This window comes from Nicotiana sylvestris, chromosome 2, assembly GCF_000393655.2.
Source record: "Nicotiana sylvestris chromosome 2, ASM39365v2, whole genome shotgun sequence".
Taxonomy (NCBI): domain Eukaryota; kingdom Viridiplantae; phylum Streptophyta; class Magnoliopsida; order Solanales; family Solanaceae; genus Nicotiana; species Nicotiana sylvestris.
Genome location: NC_091058.1, coordinates 18,916,126 through 18,928,975, shown reverse-complemented (window position 1 = coordinate 18,928,975; position 12,850 = coordinate 18,916,126). Strand labels below are relative to the sequence as shown.

At 37.5% G+C, this 12,850-nt stretch overlaps 2 protein-coding genes across 2 annotated transcripts; one reads left to right on the top strand and one right to left on the bottom strand.

Annotated features, from left to right (window-relative positions):
• Window positions 1–342: 342 nt before the first annotated feature.
• Window positions 343–1,836, top strand: LOC138883174 (uncharacterized). The gene is made up of 2 exons (XM_070163838.1): window positions 343–1,548; window positions 1,735–1,836. The coding sequence occupies exons 1-2, from the start codon at window positions 343–345 to the stop codon at window positions 1,834–1,836; spliced, it is 1,308 nt and encodes a 435-aa protein (XP_070019939.1).
• Window positions 1,837–10,213: 8,377 nt separating this feature from the next.
• LOC138883161 (uncharacterized) lies at window positions 10,214–12,243 on the bottom strand. The gene is made up of 5 exons (XM_070163824.1): window positions 12,008–12,243; window positions 11,721–11,848; window positions 11,476–11,576; window positions 11,017–11,371; window positions 10,214–10,794 (listed from the first exon to the last, which is right to left on the bottom strand). Exons 1-5 carry the CDS (start codon window positions 12,241–12,243, stop codon window positions 10,214–10,216), a joined length of 1,401 nt encoding a protein of 466 aa, XP_070019925.1.
• Window positions 12,244–12,850: the final 607 nt, after the last annotated feature.

The following is a 12,850-nucleotide window of genomic DNA, read 5'->3' as shown; positions in this document are numbered from 1 at the left end:
TATCGTAAAGTGTTGAGAATGAGGTTACTTGAAGTTAAATATGCTAGAGTTAAACCTTAAATAGAGTTAGTGTAGATTGGTCACAAGTTAATTATGGTTAGACCAATTAGTTAGTTAGAGACAGTTGTATTGTATATATATACTGTAGCTTCCAAGTTGAGAGCGATAGAGCTCATTTTCTCAGATTTCATTTCTGTAATTTTGTTCCTCTCACCGACATTTCCTTCATCACCATAATTCTAGGCCTCAATTCATAGAAGTTAATATGGTATAAGAGCATAGCGTTCGCTAGCTAGATCTTCGTAACTCGATCCTGTATCATCTTCTTCATTAAGCTCATCAATGGCGAATGCAACGATTGAAAACACAGTGCAGGAAAAGTTAAGCCACAACCACCCGCTGTACTTGCATGCCACAGATACTTCAGGTACTGTACTAATTTCTCTCCAATTGATCGGACCAGAAAATTACTCCATATGGAGCCGTGCAATGAGAATTGCGATCCTAGGAAGAAATAAACTAGGGTTTATTGACGGTACATGCAAAAAGGAGAATTACAGTTCAAATTTGGTTGATTTGTGGGAGAGATGCAACGCAATTGTCCTTTCATGGATTATGAATTGCGTGTCAAAGGAATTATACAGTGGAATTATGTATTCTTCAAGTGCCTCGGCAGTTTGTCTAGACCTGAAGGAGCGATTTGATAAAATCGATTGTTCAAGGATATTCCAGATCCATAAGGAAATCGCTACAATCAGACAGGGAACCAGCTCTGTATCAGCTTATTTTTCAAAATTGCGTCTGTTGTGGGTTGAATTTGATAGCTTAGCACCTGTTCTAGGATGTGATTGTGCTAAATCTAGAGAGTTTGTTTTCTTCATGGAAATGTTGAAACTCTTACAGTTTCTTATGGGACTGAATGAATCGTATGAACAAGCAAGGAGTCAGCTGCTCATGATTGTTCCAGTACCTACAATCAACAAAGCTTATTCCATGTTAATGGAAAGAGAAAGTCAACGTAGTATGACAAACAATTTGTGCACAAACGAAGGAGGAAAACTGACAGCTTTGATGACTATGAAGGGAGGACCAGGGCAAATGCCAAGGAGAAATTTCAATCTATACTGTGACTATTGCAAAATGAAAGGTCACACTCGTGAAGGATGTTATAAACTGATAGGTTACCCCACAGACTTCAAGGTTAAGAAGAAAATTGGAGCCAATGTTGCGGCTCACAATGTTACAATTGAAGATCATAAAAGGCAGGACACAAGAGTAGGGAATATCAATAAAGCTGATAAGTGTTCCCCTGATGATACTGTTCGAGGTCCATATTTCACACCACAACAATATAATCAGATTCTCAAGTTACTGAGCAAGGACAGTGTGGGTGAGACTTCAGCTAATATGGCAGGTAAAATCAAAGCATTTCTGGTAAACTCAAATAAAAAGGAATGGATAATTGACTCCGGAGCTACAAATCATATGGTTTCTGATGTGACTATGCTAGATAACAAACTTGAAGTAGAAAATTCTGATAAGAGAAAGGTACACTTACCTAACGGAGGAAAAACAAACATATCACATATTGGTACTTGTAGAATACTCGACAAAGAAATTTTAGATAATGTCTTATATATACCAGAGTTTAACTACAACCTGCTGTCCATATCTAAAGTCACAAAAGCTTTATGTTTCTCAGTATGCTTCTTTCCACATTTTTGTATATTCCAGGACCTTTACAGTGTAAAGGTCCAGGGGATTGGTAGAGAAAGAGATGGACTCTACTGGCTCTCACAAACACCTGCTGAGAGGATGACATTAGAACTAAAGTGATGAATGCAGTAAAAGAAAAGGTAGACATTGAGCTTTGGCATAAAAGACTAGGCCATGCCTCAGTCAAGACAATAAAGCAGCTATTGTGCTTGTCCCAGGAAGAATGTAAAATTGTAGTTGATAAATGCATGATGTGTCCTCTAGCAAGACATACCAGGTTGCCTTTCAACATCAGTAATAGTAGAACTACTGAATCCTTTAATCTGTTGCATATTAATGTATGGGGGCTTTACCATGAACAAACTTTTAATGGAAATAAAATCTTCTTGACAGTTGTTGATGATCATTCTAGAATGACCTGGTTATATTTGCTGAAACACAAGAGTGATGTTATTGTGGCACTAAAGAATTTTCTTAGAATGGTTCATACTCAATTTGGTAAGAATGTCAAAGTAATAAGATCTGATAATGGCACAGAATTTGTGAATTCAGACTGTTCTCAATTGTTTCAATCTTTGGGAATTATACATCAAAGGTCTTGTGTTTATACTCCTCAACAAAATGGAGTAGTAGAGAGAAAACACAGACACATTCTAGAAGTGGGGAGAGCTATAATGTTTCAAGGAGGAATTCCTTTGAAATATTGGGGTCATTGTGTGTTAGCAGCTGTGTACTTGATTAACAGAATGCCTTCTGTAGCACTGCAAGGACGGACACCTTATGAGTTGTTTCATCACAAAAGGCCTAGTTTGGATCATTTAAGAATACTTGGATACCTCTGTTTTGCAAAGAGACCAAATGTTCATGATAAGTTTGAAGCCAGAGCTATTGCATCAGTTATGATGGGATATTCAGAAGTCAACAAAGGCTATATTTTGTTTGATTTAACTAATCATGTTTTCTTTTTGAACAAAAATGTAAGTTTAGGGAAAATGTGTTTCCTTTTAAACACCAGAAAGATAGTCAGTGTCCATTATTTTCTCCAGATGACTTAGCTTCTTCTCACACTCCAGATGGGGCACCTTATAATCCTGACATAGAAGACATTCCTACAGGACATAATGATGTAGTATTTCCAACAGAAGCTGCAAGTGATTCCATACAAGTCATTGCCAATGAATCCCTGCTTGATATGGGTCCTGAGCTTGATTCACAACATTATGTGAGTCCAGATAGTTCAATCCTGTCTCCTCATGCTGTGTCAGAACCTTTGAGAAGATCAACTAGGGACAAAAAGACTCCTAATTGGATGACAGATTATGTGACAACCAATGTCAACTATGATCATGCATTACCTTATCCTATGCATCATTCACTCAATTATGCTAATGTACAACTCCATTACCAACAGTTTATAGCTGCTTTCACCTCTGCTGTGGAACCTAGAAACTTTCAGGAGGCTTGCAAGGATCCACTTTGGGTGGAAGCTATGAGAGCTGAAATACAGGCCTTAGAAGATAACAGAACATGGCGGCTGGTCACTCTACCACCAAGGAAGCTGCCTATTGGATGTAAATGGGTGTTCAAAATCAAGCACAAAGTAGATGGCTCCATAAAAAGATATAAGGCAAGGCTTGTCGCTAAAGGCTACAATCAACAAGAGGGTATTGATTACAATGAAACATTCTCTCCAGTTGTGAAGATTGTGACTATGAGATCTGTACTTTCGATTGCTGCAACAGAAGGATGACATGTACATCAGATGGATGTATACAATGCCTTTCTTTAAGGTGACCTACCAGATGAGGTTTACATGCAATTGCCAGAGGGTTTTGCAAGCCAGGGGGAGAATACAGTCTGTAGGCTTGTCAAATTCCTTTATGGATTGAAACAAGCAAGTCGACAATGGAATGTAAAATTAACAGAAGCCCTGCAAGCACAAGGATTTACACAAAGCAGTCTAGACTACTCTTTGTTCACACAGAAGCAGGGAAACAATATTGTGATTATTCTAGTGTATGTTGACGATATGTTGATCACTGGAAACAACCTGAAGATCATAGAAGAAACTAAGAAGAACATGCATGCAGCCTTCAAGATAAAAGATCTTGGAGAGTTAATGTACTTTCTTGGAATTGAGTTTAGTAGATCGAGGAAAGGAATCTTAATGAATCAACGAAAATATGCATTGGAACTCATTAGAGATTTGGGATTGAGTGCATCCAAGCCATCCTACACTTCGCTGGAGTACAATAAAAAACTTACTAATAAAAGGTTGGATGAGATTACAGGAGCTGAAGGTGATGACCGCTTAGAAGACAAGGGAAAATATCAGAGACTCATTGGTAAATTGCTCTATCTAACTCTGACCAGATTAGATATAGCATTTGCAGTCCAAACATTGAGCCAGTTCATGCAACAACCTAAAAGAAGTCATTGGGAAGCTGCACTAAGGATAGTGAGATATATCAAAAAGGATTGGGCATTTTGATGAGTAGTGAAAGAAGCAATGTGCTAACAGCTTATTGTGATGCAGACTAGGCATCATGTCCCAACACAAGGAGATCAGTGACTGGATTTCTCATTAAGCATAGAAATTCACTCATATCATGGAAGTCAAAGAAGCAGAACATAATCTCTAGAAGCTCAGCTGAAGCAGAGTATAGAAGCATGGCGTTGACAGCTGCTGAACTAGTTTGGTTGGCAAGGTTATTCAAGGAACTTGGAACAGAGATGAAATTGCCTATCAACCTATTCTGTGATAGCAAAGCAGCACTGCAAATTGCAGCCAACCCAGTATATCATGAAAGAACTAAGCACATAGAAATAGATTGTCACTTTATAAGAGAAAAAATACAGCAAGGATTGATCAAGACGCAGCATGTGAATTCTAAGGATCAGCAGGCAGACATTCTAACCAAAGCACTTGAGATCACATCATGAATACTTATTGTTCAAGTTGGGAGTGCTCAATATTTTCACACCTACCAGCTTGAGGGGAAGTGTTGAGAATGAGGTTAATTGAAGTTAAATAGGCTAGAGTTAAACCTTAACTAGAGTTAGTGTAGATTGGTCACAAGTTAACTATGGTTAGGCCAATTAGCTAGTTAGAGACAGTTGTATTGTATATATATACTGTAGCTTCCAAGTTCAGAGCGATAGAGCTCATTTTCTCAGATTTCATCTCTGTAATTTTGTTCCTCTCACCGACATTTCCTTCATCACCATAATTCTAGGGCTCAATTCATAGAAGTTAATATAAAGCTTCACCCGTTACCCGTTACCCTCTTCTTCACCTCTTGCCCTGATCTCTGCCTTAGCTTCCATGGCAAATTATGACCCCTTCTATGAAGCTGCAAATTCTGGTCCCTTTGAAACCCTTTACTGCAAATTTCACAAACAAATCTGTTCGTCACCGATAGAGTTTTAGGTGAAAAAGCAATAGCCTCTGCATCGGGATCTAATCAAAACAAGAACAAAACAGAAGGCCTAAAAATCAAATCTTTATTGAAATTTGTAATTAGGGTTCATCAAAAGTTGTAGTTAAATTAAAGAAAAGGGTTAAGTTCGGGTGTTTTTAAGAAAGGGATTAAGTTATACGGGTCGGGTAACGGCTAAGGATTGGCTAATTAAATCTGGTTGGGTGTGAATTAAAATGTTTGGGTGTAAATTAAAATTCCACATGTAAATTATGAGCGAATAACTTATCCACTGTGGCAGCCGTTTAAAATTAAGGGGGTATCCGAGCCAAGAGTGTAATGACAAGGTGGGTAATGGGCCAAACTTCTAACGAGGGTTATTTGTAGACCTTGTCGTAAAGTTCAAGGGGGTATTTGGACCTTTTCCGTTTTAATATTTAATTATGCACACCTTATATTCATTATTTTGGTGAAAATATGAGATGCGTAAATATCTACCCAACTTTAAATTATTGTGTGTATTTAGTATTTACTAATGTTATCTAGAACAAGATTATTTTATTGATCCGATGAAAGGTAACCATGTGAAATGGGTCTGTAGCTGCAATTACTATACTGCAATATAATATTGGAAAATAAAATCGACAACCTGTCCTAGCTTTTATCTTATATACAACTAAATATTTGACTATTAATTATTTAATAGATAAATGATTGATCATTGAACCAAGCCTTAATTCATGGAATAAATTACTAGTATTTGATTTGCTGCCATTATCCATCCACCTATTAACACATTGCAACAAACTAACTAACGATGAAACCTTCTATCTTCGAAAATAAAATGTGATAATTTTTTTTCTTTATATACATTTTTTGTAAAGTGGGTATTGTTTCCTGTCTTATGTTTAATGAAATTGGATTGATGCCCTAAATGTACTTTATTTTTAGTTTGTCAACAAATTTAATTTAAATAAATATACTTGGCACTGGAAAAAAAAGTGATCAAAGTTTATATGAGTCAAATTGAATTAAACATCACACAGATCAATCTAGGAGACTAGTATTTGAGTAACCTAGGAGAAAGAGGTTTGAACTTAATGCTCCCATTCATGAGACAAAGTTTAAGCAGGGAGTTTGGGAAAGAAATAAACTTTTTGAAATTTTGTGGTCTCAAATATGACATAATATTTGGGTTAGACTTTGGAAACTTATAGTTTTAAATATTTTATAATATTTATGTGATTATAAAAGCTTATCATAAAAGATAAAATCAAATTAAATTATTTTTAAATTTAAAAAGTCGCCATATTTTTTAGCTAAGAAAAAAGGAAATATCTCCACAGAAGCCGGTACGGAGGGGATACCAATTAAGGTGCAAAGTGAATAATGATAATAAATAAAATAAGATTGAGTAGTCGAATGTCATCCATAAGTAGAAAACTAAATACAGAAAGGCAACTCATATTGCTAGGACTATAAACAGAAACAAGCACAAAAGAGTTTTACCAAAGACCACCGTTTTCGAATTTTGTATTCAATATAGAAAAAGGGAACACTCACGTTTTGAAAGATATGCTTATGATATCGATCCTCTTCCATTCGCGGGATGTGCACGGTTAGTAACTAATAACATATGTATTTATTTTTAAGTCATTGTTTAAAATATCTTTAGTCTTTAACTACTGCTTTAATAAACTTTAACTATCCGGACGAAAATACCCTTCTGCTCATGTCCTTAACTTTTGAACTTAACTTCAGGACTACATGTTCTTAACTTTTGAACTTGGAACTCTAAGTTCAGGACTTCAAGACCACATGTCCTTAACTTTTGAACTTGTAACTCTAAGTTCAGGACTTCAGGACTATATATCCTTAACTTCAGGATTATATGTCCTTAACTTTTGAGCTTGTTAGTCTAAGCTCAGGACCTATTGTCCTTAACTTTTGGGTTTCTTAGCCTAAGTTCATGACCTATTGTCCTTAACTTTTGAGCTTGTTAGTCTAAGTTCATGACCTCAGGGACCTATTGTCCTTAACTTTTGAACTTGTAACTGTAAGCTCAAGACCTATTGTCCTTAACTTTCGAGCTTGTTAGTCTAAGTTCAGGACTTCAGGACCTATTGTCCTTAACTTTTGAACTTGTAACTGTAAGTTCAAGACCTATTGTCCTTAACTTTTGAGCTTGTTAGTCTAAGTTCAGGACCAAGTGTCTTTAACTTATGAACTTGGAACTCGATCCTGACACTTTTGAGCTTATTAGTCTAAGCCTCGTGTAAAAAGAGACTCATCTATCTGCAGTTTTCCCCTTGGGACTCATGTATATTGTATATCAAATTTCATCATCAAAGATCATCGGTGCTTGTAATCTTGAAAGCCACCCATTCTGTTGATTTTCATTCACAAGCATTTTGTGAAAGAAAGCCCAACTACCAACAGTTTTAGCGACACTGGTAGTTATTTATATCACTTGGCAAAATTTAAAGAGGAAGAATTAGTTGAAATCACTCTATGATGAAAGATCACAATTGGAGAGATCAATAATAGGTATCGAACTTGAGGGAGAGAAGCGAGGGTTTGAGAAGAAAAACAATGGAAGAAAGAGTACAAATGTCTTTCAAATTATTTTTAATAGAGTGGCTATTTTTGTTCAACATTAGAATTGTTGGATAAAAATAAATACCACCTTAAATAGTGGCTACCCCATGCCATTTCTACTCCATCCGCATATAACCAGCCCAATTTTGAAGGATTGGGCCAGTTACAAAATTGGGATGGTCTATAAGCGCGCAATTAACTTAAATAGCCGTTCACCCAACCATTTAAACTAAAAATAATCGACAAATATAATTCATATTTAATACGTGTATAATCATATAATAACTATATAATCTGTGTATACTGACTAGAATAAACAAACAAGGAATCCAACTGTCTATTTATGTAAAGATCCCTCCCCATAATCCAGTTTCATTGCATAGTCGTGAGGGGCAATAGATGCTGAAGAATTTGAAGAAATCATGTAAGTTCAAATGGATGCACTGAAATACTGAATTATCACAAAATTAACATCAACACTTGAAAGAAAGAGACTGTGAAATGTGAGAATTTTCCACCGATTGTATTCATCATTCAAGACTGTATATATACAAGTAATTGCTACAAAAGAAAAGTGCAAAATAAAATCCTATTTACACTTGTACTATTCCTATCCACTGTACTGTAACTGTATAACAGATTTATTCCCTACTATGTGCACACATGTGCCAAGCACATACTTGGATCTTTCTAGAATAAATCCAACATACAGTTGCCTTTCCTCATATCTAATGGATGAGAGAAGAGGCCCATTATTTCACTTCTAAGGCTGAGATTGAGCCACGTGTGTGACACTACTAATAAACAAAATATCGGACATAGATAATGAAACTTTGTTAACTCCGAAAACACTCTGCTCTTTGTCTTTCATTTCCTTTGATCCTTTCTTCTTCATCAGATATGATATCTTTCTTCTTCAGAGAATGAAGAAGATCCTCAGTCATATGGGGCTTTTCTATGTCAACATCCCCCCTCATGTTGGAGGGTAGAGAGTACCCCCAACTTGTTCATTATAGTCCGATGAGAAGCCCCAGATAAGGGTTTGGTAAATAGATCGGCGAGTTGTTGTGCCGATGGAACAAAAGATAAAGTGATGATCCCAAAAGGAATTGTTGACAGACGAAGTGACAATCTAACTCCACATGCTTGGTCCGCTCATGGAAAACGGGATTTTTGGCGATATGGATAGCCGCTTGACTATCAGAGTGAATGGGTACTGGGAGAGTCACCGATGTAGAGAGATCGGCAAGGAGACGAACAAACTAGGTTATCTCAACTGTGACTCGGCGCATGGAACGGTATTCTGCTTCGGCGGAGGAAAGAGACACAGACACCTGCTTCTTGTTTTTCCAAGAAATTGGAGCTCCACCAAGGGTGATAAAGAACCCACTCACAGATCTACGAGAATCTCTGCATGATGCCCAGTCGGCATCGCAAAAGTCTATCAAATCAAAAGAGGGATTTGCGGATAGAAAAATCGCATGCGAAGGATCTGAATGTAGATACCTCAAGACCCGTAGAGCTGCTGAGAAATGTGGGAAAGTAGGATGCTACATATACTGACTAAGGCATAATACAGCAAATTAGAGATCCGGCCTAGTGTTTGTGAGGTAATTCAACTTACCAACAAGGTGGCGAAAAATGGTTGGATTGTCCATAGGAGGCCCAAGGTCAGCATGAAGCTTTGCATAAGGATCAAGTGGAGAAGACACAGCTGCCCCTGTGCAATCAAACTCTTTCAACAAATCCAAGGTAAATTGTCTTTGGCTAATGATAAAACCATGTTTTCCCCTTAGAATTTCCATGACCAGAAAATAATGAATGTCCCCTAGATGTTTGATTCTGAACTCTGTGCTCAGGAAGTCAGTAATCTGTGTGATTTCTGTGACATCGTCTCCTGTTAATAGTATATCATCTACATAGACAACAATAATAGATGATAGGGCACCTGTCTGTTTGTAGAATAAAGAGTAATCATTTAATGAACTAGAATAACCCTTGTAACTTAGAGCCCCTGCAAGTTTAGCATACCATTGGCGAGATGCCTGCTTCAAACCATAGAGTGATTTTCTTAGAAGACAAACTTGGCCAGGTTTAGGAGGGGAAACACCTGCAGGAAACTTCATATATACCCCATCCTGTAGTTCTCCATGTAGAAATGCATTATTGACATCAAGTTGTGAGACCTTCCATCCCTTCTTGACAGCTACTGTTAATAGACATCGAATAGTGGTCATTTTAACTACAGGGGAGAAAGTCTCAGAATAATCTATCCCTTCTCTTTGTATGTCTCCCCTAACTACAAGTCTTGCCTTCAACCTCTCTATAGTCCCATCAGAATTATGTTTTACCTTGTATACCCATTTACAAGGTAGATCCCTTTTCCTATGTGGCAAATCTACCACATCCCAAGTGTGGTTCAATTCAAGTGCAACAATCTCTGCGTCCATAACCTATTTCCACCCTGGGTGACTGGAAGCTTAAGCAAAGCTGTTAGGTTCTGAGATAGTGGACAAGGAATGGTAGAGTTTTTTATTAGTGAGGGATAATGCTCCCAAAGAGAAAACATTAGGCTGGGCAGGGTGAGTGAAACAGGTAGAGGTCAGGTCTGAAAGAATGATGGAATTGCAGACATAGTCCTGTAAGTAGGCTGGTTGTTTACTGACCCTGTCAGATTTTCTAATTGCTGGAGGTGGAGTAGGAATTAAAACAACTGGTTTAGGTAAGGAAGTATAGGGATAAGTGGAGATTGGTGAAGAGTTATGTGAAGGAGTTGGAGGAGTTAGGTGAGGTGGAAAAGCTGAATTGTGTTCAGCTGGTTGGACAACTGGTGAGGAAGGATAACTGTCAGGAGTGAAAGAGGGACTTGAAGAAGATAAATTTGGAGTTATGATAGGTGGTGCAAGAACTTGTGGAGAAGTATCAGGTATGAAAGGGTTAGAAGGAAAATAGGGCAGAACAGAAGGCATAGTAGAAGTAAGAAAAGGGAAATGAGTTTCATGGAATTTAACATCTCTAGAGACAAACATTCTTTTGTTTGATAGGTCCAACACCTTATACCCTTTTTGATGAGAAGTATATCCCAAGAAAACACAACTGGTTGCCCTGGGAGCAAACTTTCCTCTATTGTGACTCAAGGTGGACACATAACATAAACACCCAAAAGATTTTAGGTTCTCATAAGTGGGAGGCTTACCAAACAAAACCTCATAAGGTATTTTTCCTTTTAAAACTCTGGAGGGAAACCTATTGATCAAATAAGTAGAGGTTAAAATTCACTCACCCCAGTATTGTAGAGGAACATTAGACTGGAACATCAAAGCTCTTGCAACCTCAAGAAGATGTCTATGTTTCCTTTCAACCACCCCATTTTGTTGGGGTGTAGCAACCCAAGAAGTCTCATGCAGGATTCCTTGTTCAAGTAGAAAACTGGATTCTTGTGTACCTGTCCCTAATTCTAGTGCATTATCTGATCTACTCTTTTTCACTTTCTTGTTGAACTGTCTTTCCACCAAGCTTAGAAAAGATTTTAATGCTGAAAATGCATTGCTTTTTGAACTTAACAGGAAAGTCCAAGTTCCCCTACTGTAATCATCCACAATGGTTAAAAAATACTTGAATCCATTATATGTTGTGTTCTTGAAAGGACCCCAAGTGTCAATATGAATTAAATAAAAAACACCAAAAGTTTGATTTGACTGATTGGAAAAGGAATCCTAGTTTGTCTAGCTTGAGGACAGACATTGCACACATAATCAAAATCTGAGAGAAAATGAATGAAATTGAATTTCTTCATTACTTGAAAGGGCAAATGCCCAAGCCTTACATGCCAATCCTTTACATCTGAAATAGTATTAGCATACACAGCTTTTGAAAGAGAAACAGGACTAGAAACTAGGGTGGAATTGCTTCCTTTTGGAATTGAAACTACTTTTTGATTAGGTAGAAAACTAGACTCTATACTAGCTGGCTAGAGCAGGTACAGACCATCCCTCACTTCACCAAAAACTTGTCCCCTCCTCATTAAAGGGACCTGCATCAGACATGCACTAGAAGTGAGATTCAAAGAACAACTGAACTGGACACATAGCTTATGAACAGACAGTAAGTTATATCTGAAAGAGGGAACATAAAGAACTCTGTTAAGTGTCATATCAGGCTGAATAGAAACACTTCCAATATGTGTGACATGTAACTGAAAAGAATTAGGCAAACTAATGTGTAAAGGAATAGGAAGAGGTGTCAAACTAAGGAAAGAATTTTAATCAAAACACATGTGTTCTAAATCTCCAAAATCAATTATCCAAGTCTTAGTGTTAAAAGCAGCAAGACAAGTGCCAGAATACTTAAGTATAGTACCAGCCACTGCATTTGCATTAATTTCTGTTCCTGTATTTCCTGTTCCTCCAATTTGCACCTGTTTTATCAGATTCACTAGTTCTGAAACCTGCTCTTTGCTAAAGAATTGAGTCTGATTGTTCCCGGTTGCTTCATTTGGAGTGACTTCCATTTATGCTCCTTCCTGATTTCCCATCACAGCATTTCCTTTGACTACTCCTTGGTAGTTGCCTGATTTGGTGAACTGAAAATCTTCAGGGAATCCTATCAACCTATAACAATCTGATCTAGTATGCCCCGTCCTCATACAGTGAGTACAACTCACATTAGGGTTGAATTTGGTCTTTCTTCCCTTGAATTTCTGCTGTTGATTACCATACTTTTGTGGTGGATTCTATCCTTTCTGATTGTTGTTTCTTTGTGGGATCTTGTTCTGTGTATTTGCCATGAATGTTGCTCCATCTGTTGGATAATGAGGGCTGAGGTATATCTCCCTCTGTCCTTCATCCTGTGAGAGTATTGAATAGGCATGATCTATGCTAGGAAGTGGGTTCATCATCAGAATGTGTCCCCTTGCCTGAGCATATGAATCATTGAGACCCATGAGAAATTGAATAATTCTCTGATCTTCCAAGAACTTTGCCATCTTTGTCTTCCCTTGACATGTGCAGTTGCAGGTACACCCTAGGTGAGAGTTGAGAGAGTCCAGTTCATCCCACAACCTTTTGAGTGTGTGAAATATCCTGCTATACTGCTATTTCCCTGCACTGATTTTGCAA

Bases quoted from the DNA above. Each gene is read 5' to 3' on its own strand.
- LOC138883174 (XM_070163838.1), top strand. From the start codon at position 343: ATGGCGAATGCAACGATTGAAAACACAGTGCAGGAAAAGTTAAGCCAC. The intron at 1,549-1,734 runs GTACACTTACCT...TGTATATTCCAG, and splicing joins AAAATTCTGATAAGAGAAAG to GACCTTTACAGTGTAAAGGT.
- LOC138883161 (XM_070163824.1), bottom strand. From the start codon at position 12,243: ATGGAAGTCACTCCAAATGAAGCAACCGGGAACAATCAGACTCAATTC. The intron at 11,372-11,475 runs GTCTGTCCTCAA...GGTCCTTTCAAG, and splicing joins ATTTTGATTATGTGTGCAAT to AACACAACATATAATGGATT. The intron at 10,795-11,016 runs GTGAGTGAATTT...CTCATCAAAAAG, and splicing joins TGTTCCTCTACAATACTGGG to GGTATAAGGTGTTGGACCTA.